Here is a 26,546-nt window from a genome sequence, read left to right as displayed (position 1 = left end):
TTTTCCTTGTCAGGTGTGTATGACGAGGGGCTTGTGAAGGAACAGCGTTTTGTGCATGTCGTTCGGATGGGACGAAAAACCAAAATCCCGCGTACACGTTGGCGTATAGGTAAAAGAACCTTTGACGGTTAATTGGAAATAAGAGTATAAGCCGTAGCGCCGCTGTCCCGAAAAATTTCCCCCCATAGCAAACTGCGTGGCACATGACGGTTTACATTATCCCAGTTGGTGCAGAAAAGTAGGGCGTTACACCTCATTTCATATCCTACTCGAATTAAGTTGTATATTATGTGAAATGGATTTATGCCACAGATATTCCCAATCTGGTTTAGAATTAAAGATACATTATGTAAGATTTAGATAAAGAACTAGCCATTCTTGCTATAATAGTTCGAAAGTAGCGATGATGTAAAATGAATAATTTGAAAATTTCATTCAACTTACTCTATTGCAAGCGAAGATATTAGCCTTTGAAGGTTTGACAGACGTGTGCAATAATTTCAACCACCGTACTGGTTGATCGAAGCTAAGTCTCGGTCCTCCATATTTGATTAAATCAAAGTATCGCTGAACCATTCTAAACTATTTAATATCGGAGAAATCTGATGCCATCGAGAGTTGATTAAGGCCTGGATCAGTTAATTAATGTCTAATTAATACTTTAGAAACATTTCAGGCCTAAAGAAAGACCTGCAATAGGCAGATTTAGCTCTTGCATAATGCATGTTTAACCAATTTCTTTATATATTTGTAAAATTTGTTTTGTAAAGTCTATATCTGTCTACATATCGTCCCTTGTACAAGACTATTTGTTCAGTAAATATTTGAATTGTATAAGGTTTGGGATTCTCAATGTTGCCGGCAGGTTGGGTGGGCTAATGATGCGTTTTAGATCACAGGAGTTGTCACTGAGTGGCGTGGTTTTGATTCTAAACTTGTACGTGACAAAGAGTCCCGTCGCCTGCCCAATCTCGAGGGTTTACTCCAGCTTCCTCCCGCTGCTAAGACCCCAACGCGCAAGCGAATTATTGAAATAAAATTGAATATATGACCTAGTTTGTGTCGAGTGGATATTGAACTCCATGTCTCCCTCCGTTAAACATAATTAATCACAATTATCTCGGATATATCATAATTCATAATAGGCCTACATAATAGATTGTCAAATCTCGACTATACAGTCATAGCACTTAAAAAAATCATTTTCGTAAAATTCTACTCGCCGACGGTATTTGATAATTTCTCAACTGACACAAGTGAATTATAGGATTTAGGGTTAGTATTTTACAAGGTAGGACTAGATGCCATGTATTTTAAGGCTTTATTTTAGCATATTTTCAGCATATGACTTTAAAAAAAATGCAATTCTCGCTTTAACATATCGAAAGTAAAATAAAGCGAAAGTAAAATTTAATCGTATGGAGCTTGTCCAATCACTAACTATATAATCCACCATTATGCCGGTTGGGGCAGAAACACCTTTTTATTTCAAATCACTAATCGAAACCACAAAGCCCAGCCTTGGTATTTGTCAAATAGGCCCAGACCCAGGGACCCGTGGTTCATGGCAAAATGAGAAAAAAAACTATTAAATTCCAGATGAAAGTTCCTCTCATCGGTCTAGTGGGTGAGGGGGAGAGACTGGTAGTCTCTAGGAGACTGGATGAGTCGCAATCCCTCAACCTTCTCTGTGATTGGTCGAAACCCGTGACGTAGAGGATTGCTCGTATGCTAATTATCAGCGGAGTATAAAATAATCTTTTCGTAGGGGTAGAGGCCCCGAGATTCTAGTCTGGCCCAGGGACCCACCTCCGTTTAGGCTGGAATTTGGAATCCATCCATATACATCAAGCTAAATCAACACTTTATTTTAACACGGAGTGGCCTAACACGTGCGCTTTACATGATAAGATCCGTCATTAAGTCAAGTCACGTGGTTTTCATCCCACGCCTGAAGGCCTACCCTATAATAAACACAATATTTTTTTTATTTTTTAAAAAAAACAAAACAATGGCATTTTTTAAAAATATTGGGGGTGTTTTGCTTTCTGTGAAATATTAGCTACTGTGTTTTTTTCTTCAACGAAGGATAGCTCTAGGCTTTTCTAATCACCATAATGATGTAAAACATTTTAAGATCCGGCTTACGGTTGTTCCTTTATAGGCTATATAAATGTACTCTGTGAGTGTAACTTGATATGTGTGATAAATGAGATTATTGACATTTTGACATTTTACCTGATGTCTGAGAAACAGGGGATTGACTAGCTTTTGGGCGAATTCTTGTTCAACACCCATTCCGGCGTTCTTTTAAAAATTAATTTAAAGGAGAATTTTTCATTGTATGTAGTAAATTATTAAGATTAATTGAAATGAAATGAAATGGGGTTTACCGTGCTCGGCACCAACCGGGATAACGAAGAATAGCATACTCCATGCATTGTGCTATAAGGGACATTCTGCCCCGACAGCGGCTTTATGGTCTACTTTTATTTCGAAACTGTCAATAATATACATCCGAAAAACTAAACATTGTTCATGACCAGTCCCCCCCACCCAGCACCGCTGACAGGGGGAAATCCCTAGGAACTTAATGGACCCCCGGGTTAGCGAGTGTGTGTGTGTGTGTGTGTGTGTGTGAAATAGCCAGCTCCTACGTTAAGTACGTAAATATCAGCACAAATGTTATAAGCAAGCGCTATATTAGACTTTTTTAGTATATTAAACTAAACTCCAAATGGATTCTACTTTGGGTTTTGCGTGGTGGGTGACGAATAAAATATAGAATTACTGCAACGGCATAACTTCTCCTTTATATCTGTTATTAACACACATGACACAAAAAAGTCATCGATGTAAACTGACATTTCAAACAAACATTCTGTTCATGTTATCGTTTATTGTTGTCACCTTGTCCGCCAGTCATTCCACAATTTGTTAAAACTGTATATCATGGGGTCCTTTTTGAAATTTTAATGATTTATTCAGTGTATTGTAATTTTGAATTGAGTTACTCCCCTTGATTTGGGAAACCTTATTAACACTCGGTTATCCTGCATTTGCGTGCTTTCGAGAGCCATATTATGCATGGAGGTAGGTTCCTTTTCATGACGCCCTATGTTTCAGAATCCTGGACTCTTGAAATGTGTACGTACATAAATTCTTTCTCTGGACTTATAGTTTGTAGAAGGGGTGGGGTCTGGGATTGGAAGTGAAATAAAATTGATCAAATGAAAAACGTATTACAAAGTTATGGACGTATGTAGGCCGATAATATTATGTTTTCTTTCCCATGAGTCGAAATGAATAATTCCATAGACTATTATAAGTATACCAAATACCCATGTAAAAGGGGTAGTCACAGACACTTTATTGACTAAAACTGATTTATTTGCGATCCAAGATTCTTACAAACCTTTATCCAAGTCTACCGCTAATTTCCAAGTTGCCCAGGACATCCATTACAGTGGGTAGACCGTCAAATCAAAGAGTGAAATTAAATTTCATATTTTTTTTTACATATTTAAAATGTCCTCCTTTCTCACTTGAGTCTTGTATACATACAATCAAGGAGTTAACCTCTATATTTGATCTGAAATTGTCGGAACTCCCCCTTTAAAATAAATGTTGGAACATTGCTCTACATGATGTTGACATTATGATTTAAGAAATGATTTGATCTTAACTTAGGACTAATACAATGGAGATACAAAACAAGATTTTCATGCAACGTCTGCCTTTGAATTTGACGAATAAAGCTAACTCAAAGCGTGTTCTGCTATGTCATGGTTGTACGTGGAATCTTTTACAAACTGTTTTCTTTCTTATATAGAATGAAATCGATGATATGACATTTTTTTTCATAGACTATTGAATATAACTACACCAAACGACAGTAGATTTTGGAATACACAGAGTTTATAACATATAAAAAGAATTATCGGGTCATTAAGCTACTTAAAGGTTCCCTATCATTGATATATGATTATATACAAAGAAATGATTTGATCTTAACATAATTTAGAACTAATGACAAAATGATTTGACCTCCAGATAATTTAGTATTGATACAATGTAGATAAAAAAAAAACAATATTGACACCCCCACCAAATATACATCTAGATTCACATAATTTAATCTTTGATACAACGCCTGCCTTTGGTTTTGGTGAATAAAGATTTTACATTTTTTGAAAGAAAAGTGTTTTACAAAATCATGGAAGTGCGTAGAATCAACTGAAATAATATTAAGAGAATCGTTCATATGATATTAAATAATAACTAAACCCAAATCTTCTAATTTTTTGTAAATGTCGTAGTGCTGTTTTCTAGTGGTTGTTGCCATTTCAACACCAACGACGATAACTCAGACGTATAGTTAAAATTGGACTTTTAATAAACGAGTGTCCAAAACTGGATAACGGTCACAATAATAACGACTGGTATCTCTAGGGCTAGTCGCTATCGGTCACCAGACTAAAGTTACAGACGAATATAGAACTTATATACAAGCTTATGATTACAATAATTATATTTGAATAAGATATGTTAAATTGCACATAAGAAACAGATGTTTAAATACAGAAGATGATATTGGCATAGCAAGAACGCGTGTTAAATATAATTACGTAATATAAAAGACCTGAATTGAAAGATTAGTGGGATATCAATTGGTACAATTGCTGCTTTTAAAACTAAAACTAAGTAATAATAAAATAATATACAAGATACACTATAACATAACCAATAGAACATTTCACATGTTAAATAGTGTATAACGCTATGCCTTAAAACCTTTAAATGGATCGGAAAAGGATCTTTAAGCATGTGAAATACATGAGTAATCTCAATTGAATGGTAGTCGAAGTCGTTTGTGGATCAGCCATTTTATAACTACTGCCGCATTGTTTTGCTTTGTTCATCAAGTCTTCTCATTACACGTGGTGCTTGAGACGTCGGGACCTTATTTTATAATGTCCAATGTGTCCAGTGTCGGATTTACCCATAACCTTTGACAAGCTGAAGCCCGGGGTCTCAAGATCAAGGCTGAAGCCTAGGGCCGCAAAATCTAGGCTTTGGTAGTCTGGGGCCTCAAAACCTATGCTTTGGTAGCCTGGAGTACTTCCGGTCAAGGTGTAAATGTATACTATTTCTAACACTGACACAAGCCTTTCTTACACGCAGCACAGAATTTGTCCCAAATGTTGGATATCAGGAACAAATATTGTTGCATTATGACAACAAAATCAATATTTTTTGAAAATGGACCAATTCTTGTTCGTATGTGTAAATGGCGAATATTATAAATAATACTGAAGCTATACGCACTTTAAAAGAATTATTGATGCATGGATTGATATATTATTAATAAAGAAATCTTTTGAAATCGTGTAGTCTTTCATGGAACGCCTATCTTTGAACTTGACGAATAAAGTTAATTCGAAGCGCGTTTTGCTATGTCATGGATGTACGTGGAATCTTTGAGAAACTGTTTTCTTTCTTATCAACTGTAGCCAATGATATGAATTTTCTTTCATAGACTATATTGTATAATAACTAAAAATTATGGAACAAACAGGGTCGTTTATAATTATAAAGAATTATTGGACCGTTAATGTAAGCAAAGATTCGTGTATGCCTGTCTTTTATTAGCCCTGCCGGAGCAGTACAATGGGACGCTAGACCGCATTCCATTTGATTTTCTATGGATATATGTATTTATAAAGATACGATTTGATCTTAAAGCGAGAATTTCAAATTTTCTAAGAAAGTCAAAACATAATTATTTCTATGTCTTTTGCTCAATAGGTTATCAAATCACTATTATACGATCATGGGCATTATTTCCCACCCTTAAAAATCTATGACACAGGAAATAACAACACAATTACCTCCCCTGTTTTGCTATTGACAACATGGGGCAACCATTTCCCAACGTTGGAATTTGAAGTTAAAAATGATATTTTTGCCAATTTCTCAGCTGGCAATAGCGAAATATAGGATTAATAGGATTATTCTTTAACAAGGTAGGACTGTTTATGGATACCATTTATTTTAAGGCTTTATTTTAATACATTTTAAAAATATAACTTGAAAATTTGCAATTGCAACTTTAACATAATAAAAAAAAAGGATTTGACCTAAACATAATTTAGGACTATAATAAAAACTGTTTTAGCATCGCTTTATAATAAACAATAAGAAAACATGCACACGAGGTTTAAAACCATTTAATCTTTCATTTGAATTTGACGAATATAGTTCAACAACCCCACACACACACACACACACACGCACACACACACACTTTTACCAAAAAAAAAAAAAAAGAGCAGCACTTTGCAAGGTCATGAAAGTATTTAGATTTCCTTTAATTTTAAAAGAAATAAATGTTTTCACGGACTATTGAATAACTACTAAACCAAGTCCCCATATATTTTTTTAGGATAATTATTTGAACATTAACGTTGTCTATATTCTTTATAAAAATAATTTTTGATTTTAAGTTATAATTAGATCACAAAAATCATAGACATAAAAATACTATTTAAAGCATCATTTATTGGTCTTTATTGAAATTCCTGCCTTTCATATATTTCTAATAGAAATCTGCTGTGTAACTTGAAACTTTATGGTAGATGTATAAAATAGAATATGCGGTTATAACCCCTTTCACAGGATTATAGAATTATTCGCGCGTCAATCGAATTAAAGGGCATATAAATTGAAATCGTAGATGCTGAATAGAAATTTGTATAGGGTGATAAATCTTAGATTCTGAATAGAAGTTTGTATAGGGTGACAAAGAAGTGTCCTCATACACCTCTTGGTACATCTAAAGATAACTTTAGAATTTGGTCATTTGAAATAATTCAGCTTTTGACACACCTAATAAATAGTTCCTTTCGATTTTTGAGCTGAGAAGCGCGAAGATAAAATAATAAAAGCCACTAATCATAATTTGCATTTTTCGAACAACATCTAATTTCTTAATCCATGATCAACTGTACCGAAATTAACATTTAGTAAAAAAGGTATTATGTACGATCTAGATAAATGTCTAGGTAATAATGTATTTATAAAGACAGAAGACCTACACTAGGCAGATTTAGCTCTTACATATTTCCTGTTTAATTAAGTGGGGGGTTGGATGGCTGAATGGTTAGCGTGTGCACGCTGTATCATAAAGTCTGTCATTGAGTCAACTGGCTGTACGTGACAAGGAGTAGGGTCGCCTGTCAAACCTCGTGGGTTTTCTCCGGGTCCTCCGGTTTCCTCCCACTGCTAAAGACCCCTACGCGCAAGCGAATTATTGAAATAAAATTAAAAACCATATGTTAGTCCCGAAATGACCTAGTTTGTATCGAGTGGACGTTAAACTCCATTTCTCTCTCTCTCTCTCTCTCTCTCTCTCTCTCTCTCTCTCTCTCTCTGTTTAATTAAGAAAACAAAACAACAGATTATCAAGATTTTATGACAACACTCATGGGTGCTGCTGTTTTGTTTATATGTTTGGATTTGTTTTGTTTTGGGAATAGGCGTACGGGGTCGATGACTGCTAAGGGGGAGGGGGCAGAACCCGAAATGCCCGAAAAAATGTCTGGTTACAGAGGGCGGCGTCAGTCTTTCGCGCGAGGTGAAGGAGTGGACCGGAGCTTACCGTGTAGGGATCCCTAAATTGGAAAAATTTGACGGCCGCCAACGCGTTTTCATGCTATTCCAGCCCATGAATACAGCAACTTCAAAGTGGTCTAATATTGCTGACTCGAATTTCAATCAACGAATCAATCGTTTACAGTCCACGGAGTCGGGACCGTATACGGGAGAAAATTTAACTGCCGCAAACGCCTCTGGGTGCTACTGCTATTCCAGCCCGTAAATACAGCAACTTCAATGTGGTCCAATATAGTCTACCGTAGGTGGTTAACCGGAATCCCAAACAACCAACCAATCGTCGCGGTGTATGGAAGTCTCGCTCTCCCGGAGAAAATTTTGAAAATTTAACCTCCGCAAATTCGTTTTTCTGCTTTTCTAGCCCGTGACTGAAGCAGCTTCAAAGTTGTCCAATGGTTTTGTATGCCAACCTGAATTCCAACCATCCAATCAGACTGTTGCAGCTGCATTCACAAATAAAAAGCGATGCCCGAAAAATGTCGCACAAAGTAGAGTGGCTCCAAACAAAATGTTTTAAACCATAGTCAATTCAGTCCAAATTCCTGGTACTCAATTAAAAGAAAATTAAAATTAGTGTTTTATTAGATTTCGGACATTTATCTTGCCAACTACTTTTTTTTCTTTTCACTTTACTCGTCTGGCCGAAAATTCAGATTGCCCGATAGTTAGGGGGCAGACAAATCCCCCTCACCGCCTCCTGGCTCGTACGCCTATGTTTTTTTGTTTTTTGGGGGGGTTTGGGGGGGGGGGGGGGTAATTTTTTTGTGTTTTTTTTTTTATTTTTAAAAACCTTTTTTGACTCGCATTAGTTCGCTTTGGAAAATGAAGTATAACGATTGATTTCTGGAATTCCTTCGGAAACAAAAGATAATTGTAAAGAAGACTAAAAGCTATTCCTCGACAAGCCGGTAAAGATTAACATCTTACCGAATGGTCACTTCATTTGATCTGGAGTCACCATAACTATTGACTTTTAAGTCTCTGTACTAATTCCGGTCGTGTTTTAAAGCTATCGTCCAGTTGTGTAAACACGCCCTTAGTTATTTATAAACACGTTTATGACCGAAGACTTGTTAACGAGATACGTGACCAACCCTTGAATGATTTCTTCTGCTGGTGTTGACAGAACATGAAGACATTTTGACTAAGATTGTTCAAGGGGGTTGTTTAAGAATAGTGAGATACCCCATAAGTGGATAAACGTCAAAACTGTCCCTTTCTCCATAATACTTCCGGGGTGGGATGGCTGAATGGTTAGCACGTGCGCGCTGTATCATAAAGTCTGTCATTGAGTCAACTGGCGTGGTTTCGATTCACTTGTTGTACGTGGCAAGGAGTACGGTCGTCTGTCCAACCTCGTGGGTTTTTCTCCGGGTCGTCCGGTTTCCCCCCACTGCTAAAGACCCCTACGCACATGCGAATTATGAAAATAAAATTGAACCATGTATTAGTCCCGAAATAACCTGGTTTGTGTCGGGTGGATTTTAAACCCCATCTCTCTCTCTCTCTCTCTCTCTCTCTCTCTCCATAATACTTCTAGTTTGTTGAACCAAGAACCAAAGTCAAATACGCTGTCACATTTCATCTACTCATATCAATTCCACGCGGGAACACTCGCTCACTAATCTGGGGTCCCCGGGTTCATTCCCGGTGTTGTCCGAGAAGGTATCTCGGGACTTTTCAGTCTGATGCAGGACAGTGAGCCTGGAAAGAAAACGGGTAGCGCCAGTTTCGTGGTAAAATGTCCCCACCATAGCACATTGCTTTCGGGTAATGCTATTTTGTCTCTCAGGGTCTTTATTCCCCTTTTAGTGTGACATATTCTGCCTTTTATAGGCAATTGTTTAGAACATGGTAATTGTCGTTAATAGAAACACGTGTAATTAATAATTAGTACATGTTTCATCCAGAATCCACCTGCTACCAAATACATTCACACACGATGTTGATAGAATGCCAAGTTTCTTAATTGACAACCTATTCGTTCAATTTCCTAGATATTCCACTGGGTACCAAATTGCACTAATGATGGTTTATTTATACGTATATGATACTGACAATGCCGTTGCGTTTCGAATATGCCCAGAGTTTGAAAGACAACGAAAACTACTACATAACAACATAACAATATTAATTTCTCTATCTATAATTTTAATTTGATTGTTTTAGCACAGTTACAGCAATAGTGTGACAGTTTTTTAACCCCATCTTTGATCAATATTTTTATTGTATTCCAAATTTTATTACAATCATCTTTATATATTTTCGTACCCTGTCAGTTATTAAGAAGATATATTAATAAAGGGCCATTTTCAATTTTTTCACCGTGTTTTTGTTTTGTATTATATTATGTACTGTGATCAAACTCTCCGTGTTCAACCGTTATTCTAGAGCTTACGTTTCAATATTACGTTTACTTTAGAACTTACTTTCGATACCTGCTCTTTGTCTAAAGCATGCATCTTCAATAGAAGGCTTGATCTCGCTTTAACTCCGTACATCTCATCAAGCCCTTCACGTAGGGCCGGCGGAAGCAATTCTTGATTGGGGGGCTTCCATCCAAGTTCCTTATAGGCGTGGGTCCAGGGGCCGCAATAACCTGGAGAAAAGAGTACTTGCGGCCAAATTATTGGGGGCAGGGGGGGCTAAAGCCCCCCTCCCCACTCCGCCGGGCCTGCCTTCACGTAATATACTGCATATTTCGGCACTAAATTCGAATGGCTACTGACCCAGCTGGGGAGCCTATCAGACTCCTCGATCTTTGCGAATACCAAGTCACTCGCTTTCCAGCTAAAGTTTCTACCTGTGATAATCGAGTTGCAAAGTTCATGGTTCCTTCAATGCCAAGGTTTCTGTAGAGGTCGCGATATTTGATTTGTGAAAAAAACGTAGCTTTAAGTTCGAGAATCGCAGACCAGTCTAGCAACATCTAGATGTTGTAAAACTCGCGGTCGTTTTTTCAGGAACATGGGTCTAAAGATGAAGCATGCCTTACATCGGGCTCGATGTTCGTCACAACCAGTATAACCTTGGCCGGAGGCGTGCATGTAAATTATCCCTGGAAAGGTGGAATTCGAAATAAAAGTAGGCACAGTGCTGCTTTCCGTCAAATGTTCATAGGACACTGTATGGCGTACGTCCGTCTTAATGAGCCCAGTCGGTGAACAAACGTTAAGCCCCATTTCATTTGCCCCGTCGGTTTAGAAAATAGAGTGTTACGCTTAAAATTACAATCCTTGACCCTTTTAAGTCAAGTCAATGCTCTACGATACGCTAGTGACCAGGAGTGTAATCATTATAGCGTGATCCAGCTTTTTATAATAGTTTGGCTACTATTAGATTCATATCTATAGTATTTACAAGTATATATTACTTGTCAAAACTGTATTCAATCACGCATATCTTTTTAAACAAGGATTATATGTGGTTGCAAGTCCATTTTGAGACGGGCTTTTATCAAATTATATTGGAGCTGCTATTGAGAAGAGACGAGGTCGTTCTTTACAATAATTTATGTATAAAGGATAACCCCTCACCTATTATGTAGGTAATTCTATGGTGCTTTAATAGACTGTATAGCTCTGTAAAGTTGGATCTAAAAACAGATAAATACACAGTTCACACGGGGAGCAGTGATACAATAAACAAGACTGGGGTTAAAAAAAAGTAGGCTCTAATAATAGAAAAGAGGGCAAATGTTCTTGATGACGATACGCATGGATACAGACCACCAATGATTTGTCTCTTTGCTCGACTTTAAATTGTCTCTAGCTTTTTAATGGGCTGAACGCTCTCTACCCAGACAGAGAAATAACTGACAATTTCTTGCTCTAAAACTGGTATGAAGTTGATCACAGAAATGTAATATACACATATTGGCAGAAGCATATTATATACCTCCACGGAAACATTGATGTCCTGGCAAAATTATACCCATAGCACATTGCATGGCGTATGCCCGTATTCATTACCACGATTGGTAAAGCAAAGTGGAACATTGAATCACAGTTTATTTTTTGTTCTTTAAACATGCATTATGCAAGAGCTAAATCTGCCTATTAAGTCTTTCGTTAAGCCGGAAATGTTATCTAAATTATTAAATAGACATTAATTAAGTGATCAAGACCATAATCAACTCTCGATGACATCGTTATCTTGCGATATTTAGTGGATTTGAATAAGTTTTGTGGTAGATGAGATAACCTTAAAAATATATAATCGAGACTCTGTTTATTACCGTACCAAAGGTAGTAATGACGATCGAGGCTAGCCTAAAATTTAACCGCTAATATCTCGCTTCAGGGTGAAAGAATTTGACTGAAATTTTCAACATATTCTGTTTTCATTATCTATATTTTAACTATTATAGCGAGAACTGTCATCTCTTCATCTAATCTTACCTAATGCCCTCTTTAATAGTATGAAAAGCATTTGCATTATCATCCTATTTCTATTACAGCTTTAACACTGCAGTCATGTTGTGGCCAGACAGTCCTGAAAGCCTATTTCAATATGGCGGGTGTTCAGGGAGAGGTGGAACTCACCAAGGACCCAAGTTCTAGCGACGCAATAGCTAAATTTAATCTAAACCAAGGAATTTACAATTACCAGTTCAACAAATACTTTATGAATTATGACACCACAGATAAATGTGCATCGTCCGGAGAAGGGTATGAGATTTTTTAACATCCACACAATTTAACCAACATTGTTATCATCCATTGACTGTCCGTGGTTTCATGTATTTTGTCGTTTTAATTTTGAAATGATGTAATGTGATGCCTGGTTACACAAGGTTCGGCAATTTAAATTCAACGTATGCTTTTAAATATTCACGGTTCGGCAATCCAAATATAAACGAAAAGAAGAAAAATAATTTTTAAAATGTCCTGTACTTATGTTCATATTTTATAGAATGGGAATTTGTTTTTCGTTTTAGATTAGGAATCGGTCTGTCGTTTAAATGTATAAAAACACAAAATTGCCCTTATCTTAGGAGAGAGAAAAAACATGTTCTAATCAAATTACGTCAAAAATACTTCGGTTGCCCAATTTATGAAGTGAAAGCCTTTGTCAAACAAAATGATTTAGCCCCATGGATTGTGTTATAGATGTGTTGTTGTGTTTGGGTTTTTTTGGGGGGTTTTTTGGGGGGTTTTTTAAAAATTTTTCTGTCTCCATTAACAGGACAGGTAAAGGTGGATCTGGTACTAATGGTGGATCTGGTGTAGTTCAGACAGAACAAATACCTGTCGCGTTATCTGGTTTAAATTCCGTAGAAGGTAATGTATCTTGAAATTATTCATCAAAGCAATATATGCATTACGAAACTTATTTGAGTTTTTTTCTACTTTGTTTTTATTTTGTTATATTTGTGTTGGTATTTTGTATTTGTTTGATTTTGTCTGAAATTTTTACAAGACAAGTGTTCAAGGATACCAGATTTATTTAAAACAACGTGTCGACGATGATTCAACACTTGATTTGTAGTTCATAGGGTAATTCACTTGGTGCTAGATGCGGCTGCCTGTGAAATTCACTTGATGCTAACTGAAGTTCATAGCACAATTCACTTGATGCTAACCGAAGTTCATAGCACAATTCACTTGATGCTACTTACAGTTTAAAGTGTAATTCACGTGATGCTAGCGTAGTTCATAGTGTAATTCACCTTATGATAGGTACAGTTCACAGTGTAATTAACTTGATGCTAGGTACAGTTCATAGTGTAATTCACTTGATGCTAGGTACAGTTCACAGTGTAATTAACTTGATGCTAGATACAGTTCATAACGTAATTCATTTGATGCTAAATATAGTTTATAGTGCAATTCACTTGATGTTAGATACAGCTCAGAGTGTAATTTAGTTGATGCTAACTACAGTTTATAGTGAAATTCACTTGATGCTAAACACAGTTTATAGTACAATTCAATTGATGTTAGATACAGTTCATTGTGAAATTAACATCTTGTTAACCACAGTTTATAGTGTAAATCATTTGATGCAATTTTCAACAAAGTTTAGATTCATATCAACGCGAATGATTTTAATGTAACGTACTTATTTATTTTGATGTCCAGGTGCCACTCTACAGGTAACAAGCAGTACAGACCCTAGTTTTAAGGCATGTGCAACTCTCATGTCAACTACTAAATACGAAACAGCCGTGGCTACATTCGAGGATAAAGTATATGGAAATGTCTACTTTAGGAAAGCAGTTGATTCTGGAAACACAATAATTTATTCGGATTTATATTTTGGCGACAGCACGAAAACAAAGACTGGGTATAAATGGAGGATACAGCAAGATTGTTTAAAGGGGGGGTCGTTGTTTAACCCTAATTCAAGTTTGGGATCCGGCTGTAGCAACACCGATCATACTAAATGTATCATTGGTGATTTGACATCAAAATTGGGTACAGTTAATGTGGGCAGTGTAAAGGCTTCTGCGAATAAAAGATACCTGGATGCCAACCTTCCATTACTATCAGCAAATAGTGTTGTTGGCTCTCATCTAGTTTTGTTGGATGATAATAATGATGTCTTTTATTGTACCACTATAACGTCAGTTCCTGCTCGATCTCTGGTGGCGGCATTCAGCCGAGATGGCGTTAAGGGGCACATTTCCTTCCAACAGTCCTCTATGTTTGACCGCACCAGAATAGAAGTGTCGTTAATGAATCTACAAAGTAAAGCTAGTGGATACCATGTACATAAATTCCCAGTTCCTCAGCGAGTTAACAAAGATCAAGGTAGGGGTTGTTTGTTTCATAAATATTAGTATACTTTGAATTTGTTGTTAGTTCATCGGGTCGTTGTCCCAAAGGGCTCTTCTCGTCACTTCAATCCGTTCTCGGCCAGCAACTAGTCATTTTCGGCTTTTTCCAAAACTACTAGATGGATTTCAATGGGTTTTTTAAAGTATGTTGCCAGTATGTTGCTTATCTAGATTTAAATAAGGTTGCTGGTCCCCGTAGGAGTTGTCCAGGAGCAGCTTCAATGGAAAACGTGACTTCTTCCCAAAATTAGTGCTTTGCGGATTTGGATAAAGCTGCTTACGTTGCATTTATTCGCTTTGGATTATATATAGTTGTTTGACTCCTTGTAAATGAGGCAGATGCGATTTAAAGGACAATATGGTGCCATTCATTATCATATATGTGATAGAACTGGTTAAACACGTTCCAAATATAATTTTATCACAGGGATCATTGCTACGATAGATGCGCAATCAATGTTTCGACAATCGGAAGTGACGAACGCAAAAGGAAAACACGAGTTATCCCATTATATAACTGACTGAAGTGACGGGTGATAACGGATACATGGGCGAATTTCTGCTCACTAATTGGGTGATTCTTTGGTAAGTTCAGGTTACCTGACACCAAAGGGGCAGGCCAATATTGCACTTTCAGCGGACACATTTATCGTTGGATTACATGTCCTAGATATGTTGCCAGAGTGTTGGTTATTCAAATTTGTTTAAAGTTACTTGACAGAATAGGGGTGACGAAGGGCGCCTTGAATTTTTTAATGTCTTTTCCTATACCTCTTGATGTATCTCAAAAACATTTAGTAGGTACATGATGCTTGTCAGGATTTGTTCAAATGAAGTTAATTGGGCGAAACAGGTGAAGCGAAATTTGTAATGTACACAAACTTTTAACCGATGGGAAATGAAAGCATTTTCAGTTTTTACAAATTGTGAATCTTTTAAATTAATACAGATTTCCTTATAAGTTTGGGGGATTGGATAGCCGAATGGTTAGCACGTGCGCGCTGCGCTGTATCATACGGTCTGTCATTGAGTCAACTGGTGGGGTTTCGATTCCCCGGTTGTACGTGACAAGGAGTAGGTTTGCCTGTCCAGCTTCGTGGGTTTTCTCCGGGTCCTCCGGTTTCCTCCCACTACTAAAGACCCCTACGCGCAAGCGAATTATTGAAATAAAATTGAACCATGTGTTAGTCCCGAAATGACATAGTTTGTGTCGAGTGGACGTTAAACCCCATTTCTCTCTCTCTCATAAGTTTATTTTGGATATGAGTTGCTAAAGAGTCCAAGCTTAAGCCAGTTAAATATGCGAGTCTCCAAATGGTTTAGTGGTGAAATTTTAACCCAATTTACTGTATGTACTCCTAAATCGAGAAACCTTTAAATAAGCGCTACTTTTGCTTTCTTCTTTCCCCCAAACACTCATTCCCACCCGGCTCAACTCTCTCGCATTAAAAATTAAAATAGCCTAGTAGCACTGAGTGGAATTGAAACCCAATTTACTCAATGCACTCCCAAATCGAGAGAATGAATTTCCAAATAGATATTTTTGTACAAACACCACACACCCACACACACTGCTTGAGGTCTATGCGCTGAAGAAAATTAAACATATGAGTCCCCAAATGGTCGAGCAGCACTGAGTGGTATTGTAAACCCAATTTGCTCAATGCTCTTCCAAATCGACCGGCTTTCCGCTTGGATATAATTGATTGAATTTATTTTTATAATTTGGTGTTTCAGGGATGTGTAGTGGCGCATTAGTAAGCGGGCATTTCAATCCATATAGTATAGATATATCTGGCAGTCCGCCATCCGGCACAGGAACGAATGACAAATATGAAATAGGTGATGTAAGTGGTAAATTCGGGACATTAGCCGGTAAAGATAACGTTACGATGACTTATAACGACTGGAATATGCCATTGTTTGGAAAAAACAGCATTGCCTTCAGATCATTGGTAATACACAAAGGTGATGGTTCGAGGTGGATCTGTGCTAATATTGAAGATGTGGATGCAGTTAAAACAGCTATGGCCACATTCACTTATCCGTTTATTGGTAAGTATTTCGTTCCTTCCCCGTCAAACAAATAGTTACGCTAGGCATTGTTGTATTTTGGTGTTCCAGAAACTTATCGTTATGATCTTATTATCTGTGCTGATGGATTATTTTCTGGATTATAAGTATTTTCTAGCTATAAAGGTTTTTAGATAAAACGGTATTTTCTTGTAGGTTTTTCTGTCTTAAAACAACCTTTGAATTCGTCTAGACATAAATTAGAATTAAAACTTTTCAAACATCTATTTTAAAAATAAAACAAACAAAAATCCCCAAAACATAGACTGCACCTTGTTTATATCTGTTATAGAGTGCTCGATCTCTCGCTAAACGGGTTTTAAGAAAATTATATATTTTTTATATATAGGTTACGCGATCTTAAAACAACCTTTAAAGTCATCCAGACAAGAAACATCCATTTTTATTGAACTCAATACAGCAGATGGCACAACAACGTCTTCTAGTTACAAGTGGCAAATTAATAAAAACATGGCTGGTGCCGACTGGAATGCCGATACATCGCGATGCGCTTCCACTGGTAACATCTTCAATCCTGATAATTCTACTGTAACTGGAACGCAGTATGACGCACAATGCCAAATGAATGACCCAGTTCGCTGCGTAAAAGGAGATTTGACCAAAAAACATGGGCAAATAAGTGTGCGCTCTGCAGACAATACGGCAGCCGAACACAGTATTAGCGACCAATATCTGCCGCTGTATGGATCCATGGGTATAATTGGGCGCTCAATAGTTATTTTTGGCGACAATGGCATAATGGCCTGTGCCACTATTTATGAAGTCCGTGAACGGGTCGCAGTTGTAAACTCCTGGTCTAAAGGCGTAACAGGTTCAATAAAGTTCTCTCAATCATCTGGTGTTGTAGAAGGGAAGACCACCATTAAAAATGATTTACAGAATTTGGCAAATACAGCTGCCAAGTACCACGTTCACACCTTTGGTATCTTGCCGGGAGCTTCTTCCAGCTGTTCTGCTGCGAGTGTAGCAGGACACTTTAATCCTTTTGATATTGATACGGCCACGGACCCGGAACCAACAGTAGGCACCGTCGACCAGTATGAAGTTGGTGATATCAGCGGAAAGTTTGGTAAATTAAGTGGTGTATCAAGCAATGATGAACATTTTGATACAAACATGAATCTTTTTGGTCCGCAAAGTATTATTGGGCGATCTGTTGTTTTACACAAAGCTTCTGATGGATCTCGCTGGTCTTGTGGTAACATTGTAGAAGATATAAGTCTCACGGGTGGTACTCTGTTTCAAGCTAAAGCTGAATTTGATACAAATGTTCGAGGCTATGTTACTCTGGTAAGTTTCAGTATCCATAATTACAGTTAGGATCTTTTGTTTTTGAACAACTAGTACGCAATACATATCTTTGTTCTATATGAATATTCAGTCCTGGCCTATGCTTCTCCACGGTGCTGACATGGAAGGTGTGCCTAGTCGTTCTGATGGGACGAAAAATTGAAATAGATCCGTGTACACATGGCATGCATGTCAAAGAATTAAGAGTAGGACGTAGCCCTACTGTTGGGGTGTAATTTCCCTCATAGCATGTCCTGCTTAGATATCCAAGTTGGTGCAGAAAAGTTGGGATGTTAAATCGTATTTTGTATCATTTACTCCAACTCTAATTTCTTCTTTTTTAAAATCAGATTGTATTTTCTAAATAGAGCTATTATTTTTATCTAGATTATGAGAGATTACAATTGCATTGTCTATTTATCTGTGTTATTATTTTTATCTAGATTATGAGAGATTAAAATAGTTGTATTTTTTATTTATCTGGAATCAGTATCTATAGGAGATTAAAATGGTTGTAGTTTCTGTTTATCTCGAGTCAATCTGTATGAGAAATTAAAATAATTGTATTTTGTATTTATTTAAATTCAGTATGTATATCCAGATAATGGGAGATTATAATTGTATTTTGTATTTATCTAGAGTCAGTATGTTTATCCAGATAATAGTATGAGTGATACCAGTGTTGAAGTGGATTTAGTTTATTCTGATGGATCAGCATCTGTGAGTATCTTTTGTATTGGCGTAATTAAGCAACTGGCGGGCACTGTGGGATGTAATTAGGATTGAATATAGTCGGTCAGCCTTTCTTTTCAGTCATATTTTCCTGTCTTGAATGACAGACAGTGACGTTGACCGACTGGAGAACCTATCCGTCGGTCAATTTACATGCCACGAGATTAGAATTTCAAAGAATTGAAAGTTAAAATACAATAAATATTGTTATCTTTATAAAATAGTTTTCTTAAGAAATAATATATAAATTGGGATTTGTTTGGCAAAAATATCTGACTTGTCCCGCAGGCAAGATTGTTTAAAGGAAATCCCAGTTATATTGTTTATGATTAATGTTTTGGTTTTTATTTAATTGCATCTGTGTATGTTTACCGAAAGTCACAAATGTCAGACAGGACCCCGGGCCTAATTTCCACCTTTGTTGAATAAATTAGTAGTTATTATTGTGTTTTATTTACTTCTGTAGATGTGTTTACCTCTAGTCAAATTGTCAGACGGGCCCATGGGCCAAATATTCGACATTTGTTAAGCAAAGTATTTATTATTATTAAATTTTGTGCTGGGAGACAAATTAATTTGTTTCTTTCTAGAACAACTGGTACCTTTTCTTATTGCTTTGGGACATTCACATGTCCGGTACCTTTTCTTATTGCTTTGGGACATTCACATATCTAAGAGTAGGCCTTAACTTCGCTGGCAGGGCACAGTTACCTTCATCGCTCACTGCATGATTTTTATCGATCTTTTTTATCCCAGTCGATGCATAAAAATAGGACATTATACCCCATTTTATCTATTCAGATATACAATTACCATTTGGTTGTTTTTTCGGGTTTTTTTAGACACCAGACCATAATTGGCATGTCCATGTTAAAGGTGTAGATGGGGATGATCAGGCTACAACCGGTCGATGTCAAAGCACTGGCGGCCATTTTAACCCATTTAAAGTCAATTTACAGGTAAGACTGATCACGATATCATTTACAATAATACGGCAAACTAAGTTTATCTTATATTATTACAGCATATTTATAGTGCGCCCTTTCATATAACATAAATAAACAACAAGATTATGGACATGTTACCGATTGTATAATAACTCCGCGATTACGATTAAAATAAAATTGCGCATCGATTGACGAACTTTAAATTTTGATATAAGATGGCTGAGATTTTGTCATGCTCGATTCTATTCTGCACACAGAGATCCATCTACTTCATACTTCGAGAATAGATCTCTGTCCCGAATGGCTGCCATATCCATTAATTAGTATATTGTTTTGTAATGCGGCTCTACTCAGGCATACACACAAAGATTAAATAAAACTTTTTAATTCCATTAAATGTAACCAGAATACATACTACTCAAAATTCCCGAAGTATACTTAGTATTTCAACTAAAATCGTAAAATAGCTCAATGTCTGTTCTCAAGCGGGGCTAACTGTAGACAGACAGCTCAAGTTTAGTATGATAAGATGGTTGCGATTAAGTCATGCACGATTTCCAGTCTATAATATAGTAAGCTCGAACTTGTTTTTGTAGTAAAAAACCCGTAGTTTAAAACCTTTTAAGTTCTTGATCAGTTTATATAGCTTCCATAACGTTAATAAAGCTTTATCTAAAGTTTGTTGCATCAACCCGTTACCAACAGTACAGACTACAGCAGGGGCGTAACTAGCTCAGAGCAACGAGGGGGCGAGAACTGTTCTCAAGGGTGCTTTAAATTTGACGTACAATGTATATCTATTTTTTTTTATGGTCGACAATTTTTTCACAGGGGGCGAAACTTTTTGAAGCCCCCCCCCCCCCCCGAGTTACGGGCCTGGATTACAGACTAAGAGTATTATTTTGAATATTTCAGACTGGTTATTCTGAATGTGGTGCCACGAATCCTTTACGATGTGAAGTGGGTGATCAGAGTAATAAACTAGGTACCTATACCATAGGCTCGGGTAGGATGTTCACTACAGACGTGTATCTACCGCTAAGCGGAATGTATTCAGGTAAGTATATGCAGGCGCTTGCTTTGGTTCAAATATTGGGTAGGGCTGTTTAACACTGGAAGGAAAGTAGAGGAGGACCTGGAGAAAATCAAGAGAGGTGACAGGGACAAATAGCCTCCTCATTATCAACCGCATACCATCCACAGTGCGGGAGGGGGGAGGTATGGCAAATATTTTCAATTTACAAAGGGCTTCAACAGTGTCATATATTGTAATTTTTAGAATGAATTCATAGTTTTTAGTAATCGATTTGTTTTGTCACAAGTTAAAATCTAAACATTTTTATATATTAGATTCACTGACACATAGGGATTCTCCATAATTAATTAATAAGGACAAGTTTTAGAGATTCGCTATAATTAAGCCTGGGGTTATACAAGAATCGACATTTGTAGTCCAGGCAAGATAATATCAGTGCGGGCAGTTGCTGTAATAGAAATGCGGACCACGGTTTATGGTCGGTCTAGACGCATGTTATAAATCACCATAATAGCCTCCCAGTCCGAAATCCATGTTCAAATAGGTCAAACTGGCTGCAATCCAAAATGGCAATTGATTTTGGCTTTAAAATTCCAATTGTCACCCGTTTATCATAATACGATCGAGTTCGGTGTCAAAATATACGTTTTTGAGATAGCTAAATCCATGTCCATACAAATTGTTTTGATTTGTGATACCACAGAGGCATTCAAGATGGCGGCATATTTGGGCTGGAAATTTGAATTTTACTCCCTGATCAAGTTTGGCGTAAAAATATTATGATTATGTTTTCGAGGTAGCTGAATCCATTTTTGTACATATTTTGGTGATTAAGCGGCTCCCCTGTGGTAATTTTCCGATTAGGGACTGGGGATTAATAATACTCCTCCTGCCTTAGACCTAATACGATGACATGCATCGAGTAACATCTAAATTTCTCTTGGACTCCTATGACGTACGACTGGTAATATGTACACTCGCGTTCAATACTTTAATCAATGATAATATGTGAATATTTCTAGTTTCATGATGTTCAATGCTCTAATCAGTTCTATACTTTAACCAATGATAATATCAGTGACAATTAACTAAAGCTTGAAGTGCAATCTGATTAAAACACAGACCCTATTTCGTTTCGTTTTTTTATAGTTCAAAATTTCGTTTTATTTGTCTTTACTACACTAGGATCTGGAAGAGTTGTTATATTACCGGTGTTTTGTTGAAGTGAGGGCTAAGTCAATGAAACAGTTTATTACGGCGACTTCTTGGCGTGCCATGCACAGAACTGTGGGTAAACCACTAGAAACGCCAACGCTGATTGATTAATCAATGTCTGACGTTTTAGGGTCGAGTACAACTTGTCAGATCTTCATGTAGTGTAGGCCATCGAAAGTATCAAAAAAAACCGAAACGAAATAATCCGATTGCTTGAAGTGATACAAGAACTTCGCGTCGATGTTCAGTGCTTTAATCAATGTGTATTTTTGCAGTTATTGGTAAAGCTGTTGTGTTTCACGAAAAGAACAAAGGAGCTGGTAGAATAGCGTGTGCTACTTTAATGCCTGTAGGAACACCAACACCTTTGAAGTTATCTATTGTCACTCCTGCAAATATTGACAGGTAATAATCCTTGACTATACAACGTTTCGACTACCGACTTTTCGGCAGCAAAGGTTTCAAATCCTAACCTGCTAGCTCATAACTATTATAACCCTATACAATGGACCATGAACTGAATATGACGTCATTACACCTATATTGGGATTGTTTAGTCGTATCAGAAATTGAAGTACGTTAATGAATGTGAAATTGTCCAAGGAACAAGCCTGCCAAGTGTCATGTCAATCGTACATGAATTGACTGTCACCCAAGAATAACAACAAGAAAAAACAGATGAATAGGACCGACGGGGCCTCCGACAACCACCTGGGCACATTTTTCAAAAGTTGCTTCTTTTCAACAACCCTTTATTTTATGCGATAAAATTACATTTCATTTCATATATTGCCCATATGGCCGTCTATCACTTTGCTTATCCCCAAACTTGAAATGACCCGAATGTGTAATAAATTTTATGTTTCGCCAATCTTCAATAACTTTAATATATTTATACACAGAGCCCAGATTAGTCGAACAATTGCCCAAGAAATGCAAATCAGTGAGTGGAATGTCATGATAATGGCTCTCACATCCACGAAAGAGGGATGCACAGATTTACAAGTTTATTTTCTGGGTGAGTATAATTATTTTTTAATTAAAAAAGGGGCTTTCCCCGATGACAAAGTAAGAGAATATTCCTGAAATACTAACGGTACAGGTGGGTTTGGTTTGGTTTTAAACCTGTCGATAAATAAGTTGTTGAAAGATCCGCGAAGTATATTTGAAAACATCAATAAGGGTTAAAGGTCATCTATGTGTGTCAAAATTTAGTGCTACGGTGGCTCAGCGAGTAAGGCATTGTCTCGCTAATATGGAGGTCCGACTTCGATTGGGTTGAGGGCCAAGACAGTTCATCGGGGTTTTCCGGCGTGACTTCCATTGTTAATGGTGCAGAACGGACGGCCTATAAAAGAACAGCGTCTAGTCGTGTGGATAACCCGTGCGAATTGTAATTCGAAATAAGAGTAGCCCATAGAGTTACTGTTCAGGCAAAATTTCCCTTCATTAGCCTTGGTGGAACAGAAAAGTAGGACGTTAAACTCCATTTTGTTTCGTGCCAAAATTCATAAAATTCCATTAAGCCCCGGAAGGCTTGGAAAAGCTGACAAGACCAAAACATGATCTTTCCGTCTACTTTGTCGCTATCAGACATCACATTAGTCATGAGTAATGAAAGGGACAGCTTTTTTCTAATGTTCAAAGAATTACAACTTACTAACCTATACTCCATATTTCATGACAAAAATTTGTTATTTTTTTCAGGGATGGATGCTCAAAAATATAAAAGTAAATCTATGACTATGGCGGCGTCTGGAGACTTTTCAATAGCAAAACCCAGCAAATGTTCCTTGACGGGAGGTAAGACTCAATGTTCAAAACAGGTGTAGATTAAACTTATTTATCACAACTCTGGCATTTAAAAAATATCACAACTCTGGCATTTAATAAATATCACAACTCTGGCATTTAATAAATCGCTTCCACAAGGCTTGTTTAGCAGTGTGACGAAATCGGAGAACTTGCAATTTAATGCCCATGTGTTAGACCAAGGACGCCCCTCTCAAGCAGCTCAGCATTAATTAAATGGATGATTTCCAATGGTTCAAGAAACGTTTTCCGAACATTTCCACCGCGGTCAGAATAACAACTTGATTATGATAAAACAATTAAATAAGCAATAAACCTATAGAAGCCAGAATCAATTAAACCAATTTCTAGATGTTTATATTAATTTAGAAATTCTGTTTCGAATATTCTTGAATCCTGGCCATTGTTTATCTCTCTATAACGTCACTTACTGTAAACAGACGTTATTTTGGTATAAATTAGATTTTACAAACGTATATATGAGAAAAGTGGAGATTTGTAAGATTCAAGTTTGTGGATGAAAATGATTATATATATTTTGCCAACATATATATAAGTAAAATTTATGTTGGCGAAATGAAACTACATAATTTGTGCCATATTTATATATATTAAAGTAGATGAAGTACAAGTACTTCTTTGTTTACGGTAGATAAATGCATAAATAAATAAAAAAAATACATCAAGGTAAAAAAAAAATTCCACTTTACTTCATTCTGACATTCATTAAATCATATAAGCTAGCTGTCTGCCTTCTATGGGCGTCTTCAGATATTAATATTGTATACCCATAGTTTGTTTTAAAACCCCGCAATAACCAAGCAATAATTACAATCTTCTGTAGATTGTAATGGCGAGTAAATAGTCCTATTATAATATTATGGGATAACGGTGAGTTATAAAGTAATATCTATATAGGTTTGGTCTAGCATTTGGAGAAGGTTATGATTTTGAAAATGGCGGTGCCAGTATTTTCCTTTAGCGTAAGGGGTGGGGGTTAAGGGGGGTGAGCCTCTGCCATAACCATTTTTAAAAATTCCAAGGGAAACCTACAATTTGGAGTACGACCTTGATGAAAAACACTATTAATAGAAGTAATTCCATCTTAGCCGCGATCAGAAAGTGAGAAAATTACTACGGAAAATATCGTCCAATGGGAAGCAGGGAGCCAGGGACCCACGTCACTTATCTGGCGCCGCTACTGTTACATTAAATATTTTCTCTGGTTATTTGTTCTATTGTTTAGTTTACACATCATTCCTCTGGCGCCACCCTTGTTACATTAAGTAATATCTATGTTTGTTTTTTTACTATGATTTTAAACAACACTTTTATTTTCTATCTCATCTGAGTTTATATTTAATTTTATCACTGAATCAAAAACTCCCCAGTCTTACTCTCAAGTTTTTGTTCATTTGGATTTTTCACTTGAAACATTTGTATATGAAAATGTCACTATATAGCGGTGTGTGTTTTACTGTTAGAATTTTATTAATACCGGTTACTTACTTTTTACCAAACCACTGTACAGTGCACAAACTGTTGTAATTTTGTTCTCGCCACACAATACAAATTTTACAATGCCCATAGCGTTATGCCCATAACCGGGCAATGTGACGAAAATTTTGGCCGGGCCGTGGCATTTCCGGCTTCTCTTGATCGAATACCAGCCTGTCAACGGCTCCTTTACGTGTACAGAGGGTCTATATAGTCGTTAGGATGGGACGAAAAATCACGGTCCCGTGCACACAAAAGACCTTTTCGGCAGTTGGAATTCGATAATTATAAGAGTACGCAAAATTTCCCTTATAGCACATTGTATGGCGTATGCCCGTCTTCATTAGACAAGTCGGAGCAGAACATCAGTATACGTTAAACCCCATTTCATTTCATTTTTTGTCCATTACAAATGACTGAATATTGTTCATTGTGAGGTACTTCTCAACCAACACCGAGACGGGACCAACTAAATATTTCAATACACATGCTACTTTTATTTGATCATTTTTATTAAATATGTATTGAATTATTTCTCAGTATTTTTAGGATGATAAACAGTCATATATCATGTGTGTTATTTGTGTCTAGAACTAAATTTAATCTTAATTTAAAGTTATACAGATATTAATTTTTTATATCTAATGGAGCAAGGTATATTAACTGATACGAGTATATAGCATTTTAATAATAAGACAGCTACACTACACATGCGGGGGGCTGAATGGTTAGCGTGCGCGCTTTATCATAAAGACTGTCATTGAGTCGACTGGCGTGGTTTCGAATCCCCGGTTGTACGTGACAAGGAGTAGGGTCGCCTGTCCAACCTCGTGGGTTTTCTCCGGGTCCTCCGGTTTCCTCCCACTGCAAAAGACCCCTACGCGCAAGCGAATTATTGAAATAAAATTAAACCATATGCTAGTCCCGAAATGACCTAGTTTGTGTCGAGTGGACGTTAAACCCCATTTCTCTCTCTCTCTCACTACACATGCTACTTTTATTTGATCGTTTTTATTAAATAATATAATTTTTTATCAGTATTTTTAGGTTGATAAACAGTCATACATCATATGTGTTATTTGTGTCTAGAACTAAATTTAATTTAAATTTAAAGTTATACAGATAGTAATTTTTTTATATCTAATGGAGCAAGGCATATTAACTGATATGAGTATATAGCATTTTAATAATAAGATAGCTACACTAATTTGATTTTTTTACAATACTAACGCATCGTTCATCCTGTATTTTATTTATCTCTATAGATAAATTTACAATAAAATATTTTTTTTAAAAAGTGAAATCATGCATCAAATCGTGAACATTTGATAAGATTCGAATGATAATTAGCCATTTCTGGGGCAAAAAAAAACATATTCAGCCATACTGTTTGTTGCTGATGTTTTAGAAATAGGTAATAAATAATGCTCATTTGAAAAGAAATATATTTTTATTTCATAAAATTAGC

At 36.6% G+C, this 26,546-nt stretch overlaps 1 protein-coding gene across 2 annotated transcripts in view; it reads left to right on the top strand.

The window, feature by feature from the left end:
* LOC126815248 (uncharacterized) overlaps positions 1-26,546 on the top strand; it is a 40,087-nt gene that overhangs the window by 10,709 nt on the left and 2,832 nt on the right. For both annotated transcript variants that reach the window (XM_050540810.2, XM_050540809.2), the window contains exons 2-12: positions 12,134-12,344; positions 12,862-12,956; positions 13,758-14,429; positions 16,193-16,510; positions 16,878-17,839; positions 18,479-18,559; positions 19,414-19,530; positions 20,434-20,575; positions 22,045-22,174; positions 22,672-22,787; positions 23,477-23,572. In XM_050540810.2, the coding sequence (XP_050396767.1) occupies positions 12,134-12,344; positions 12,862-12,956; positions 13,758-14,429; positions 16,193-16,510; positions 16,878-17,839; positions 18,479-18,559; positions 19,414-19,530; positions 20,434-20,575; positions 22,045-22,174; positions 22,672-22,787; positions 23,477-23,572 (2,940 nt within the window). The remainder of the gene's footprint in view (positions 1-12,133; positions 12,345-12,861; positions 12,957-13,757; positions 14,430-16,192; positions 16,511-16,877; positions 17,840-18,478; positions 18,560-19,413; positions 19,531-20,433; positions 20,576-22,044; positions 22,175-22,671; positions 22,788-23,476; positions 23,573-26,546) is intronic.

This window comes from Patella vulgata, chromosome 3 (assembly GCF_932274485.2).
Source record: "Patella vulgata chromosome 3, xgPatVulg1.2, whole genome shotgun sequence".
Lineage (NCBI taxonomy): Eukaryota > Metazoa > Mollusca > Gastropoda > Patellidae > Patella > Patella vulgata.
Note: the sequence above shows the minus strand (reverse complement) of the source record. Positions and strands in the feature narration are given on the sequence as shown.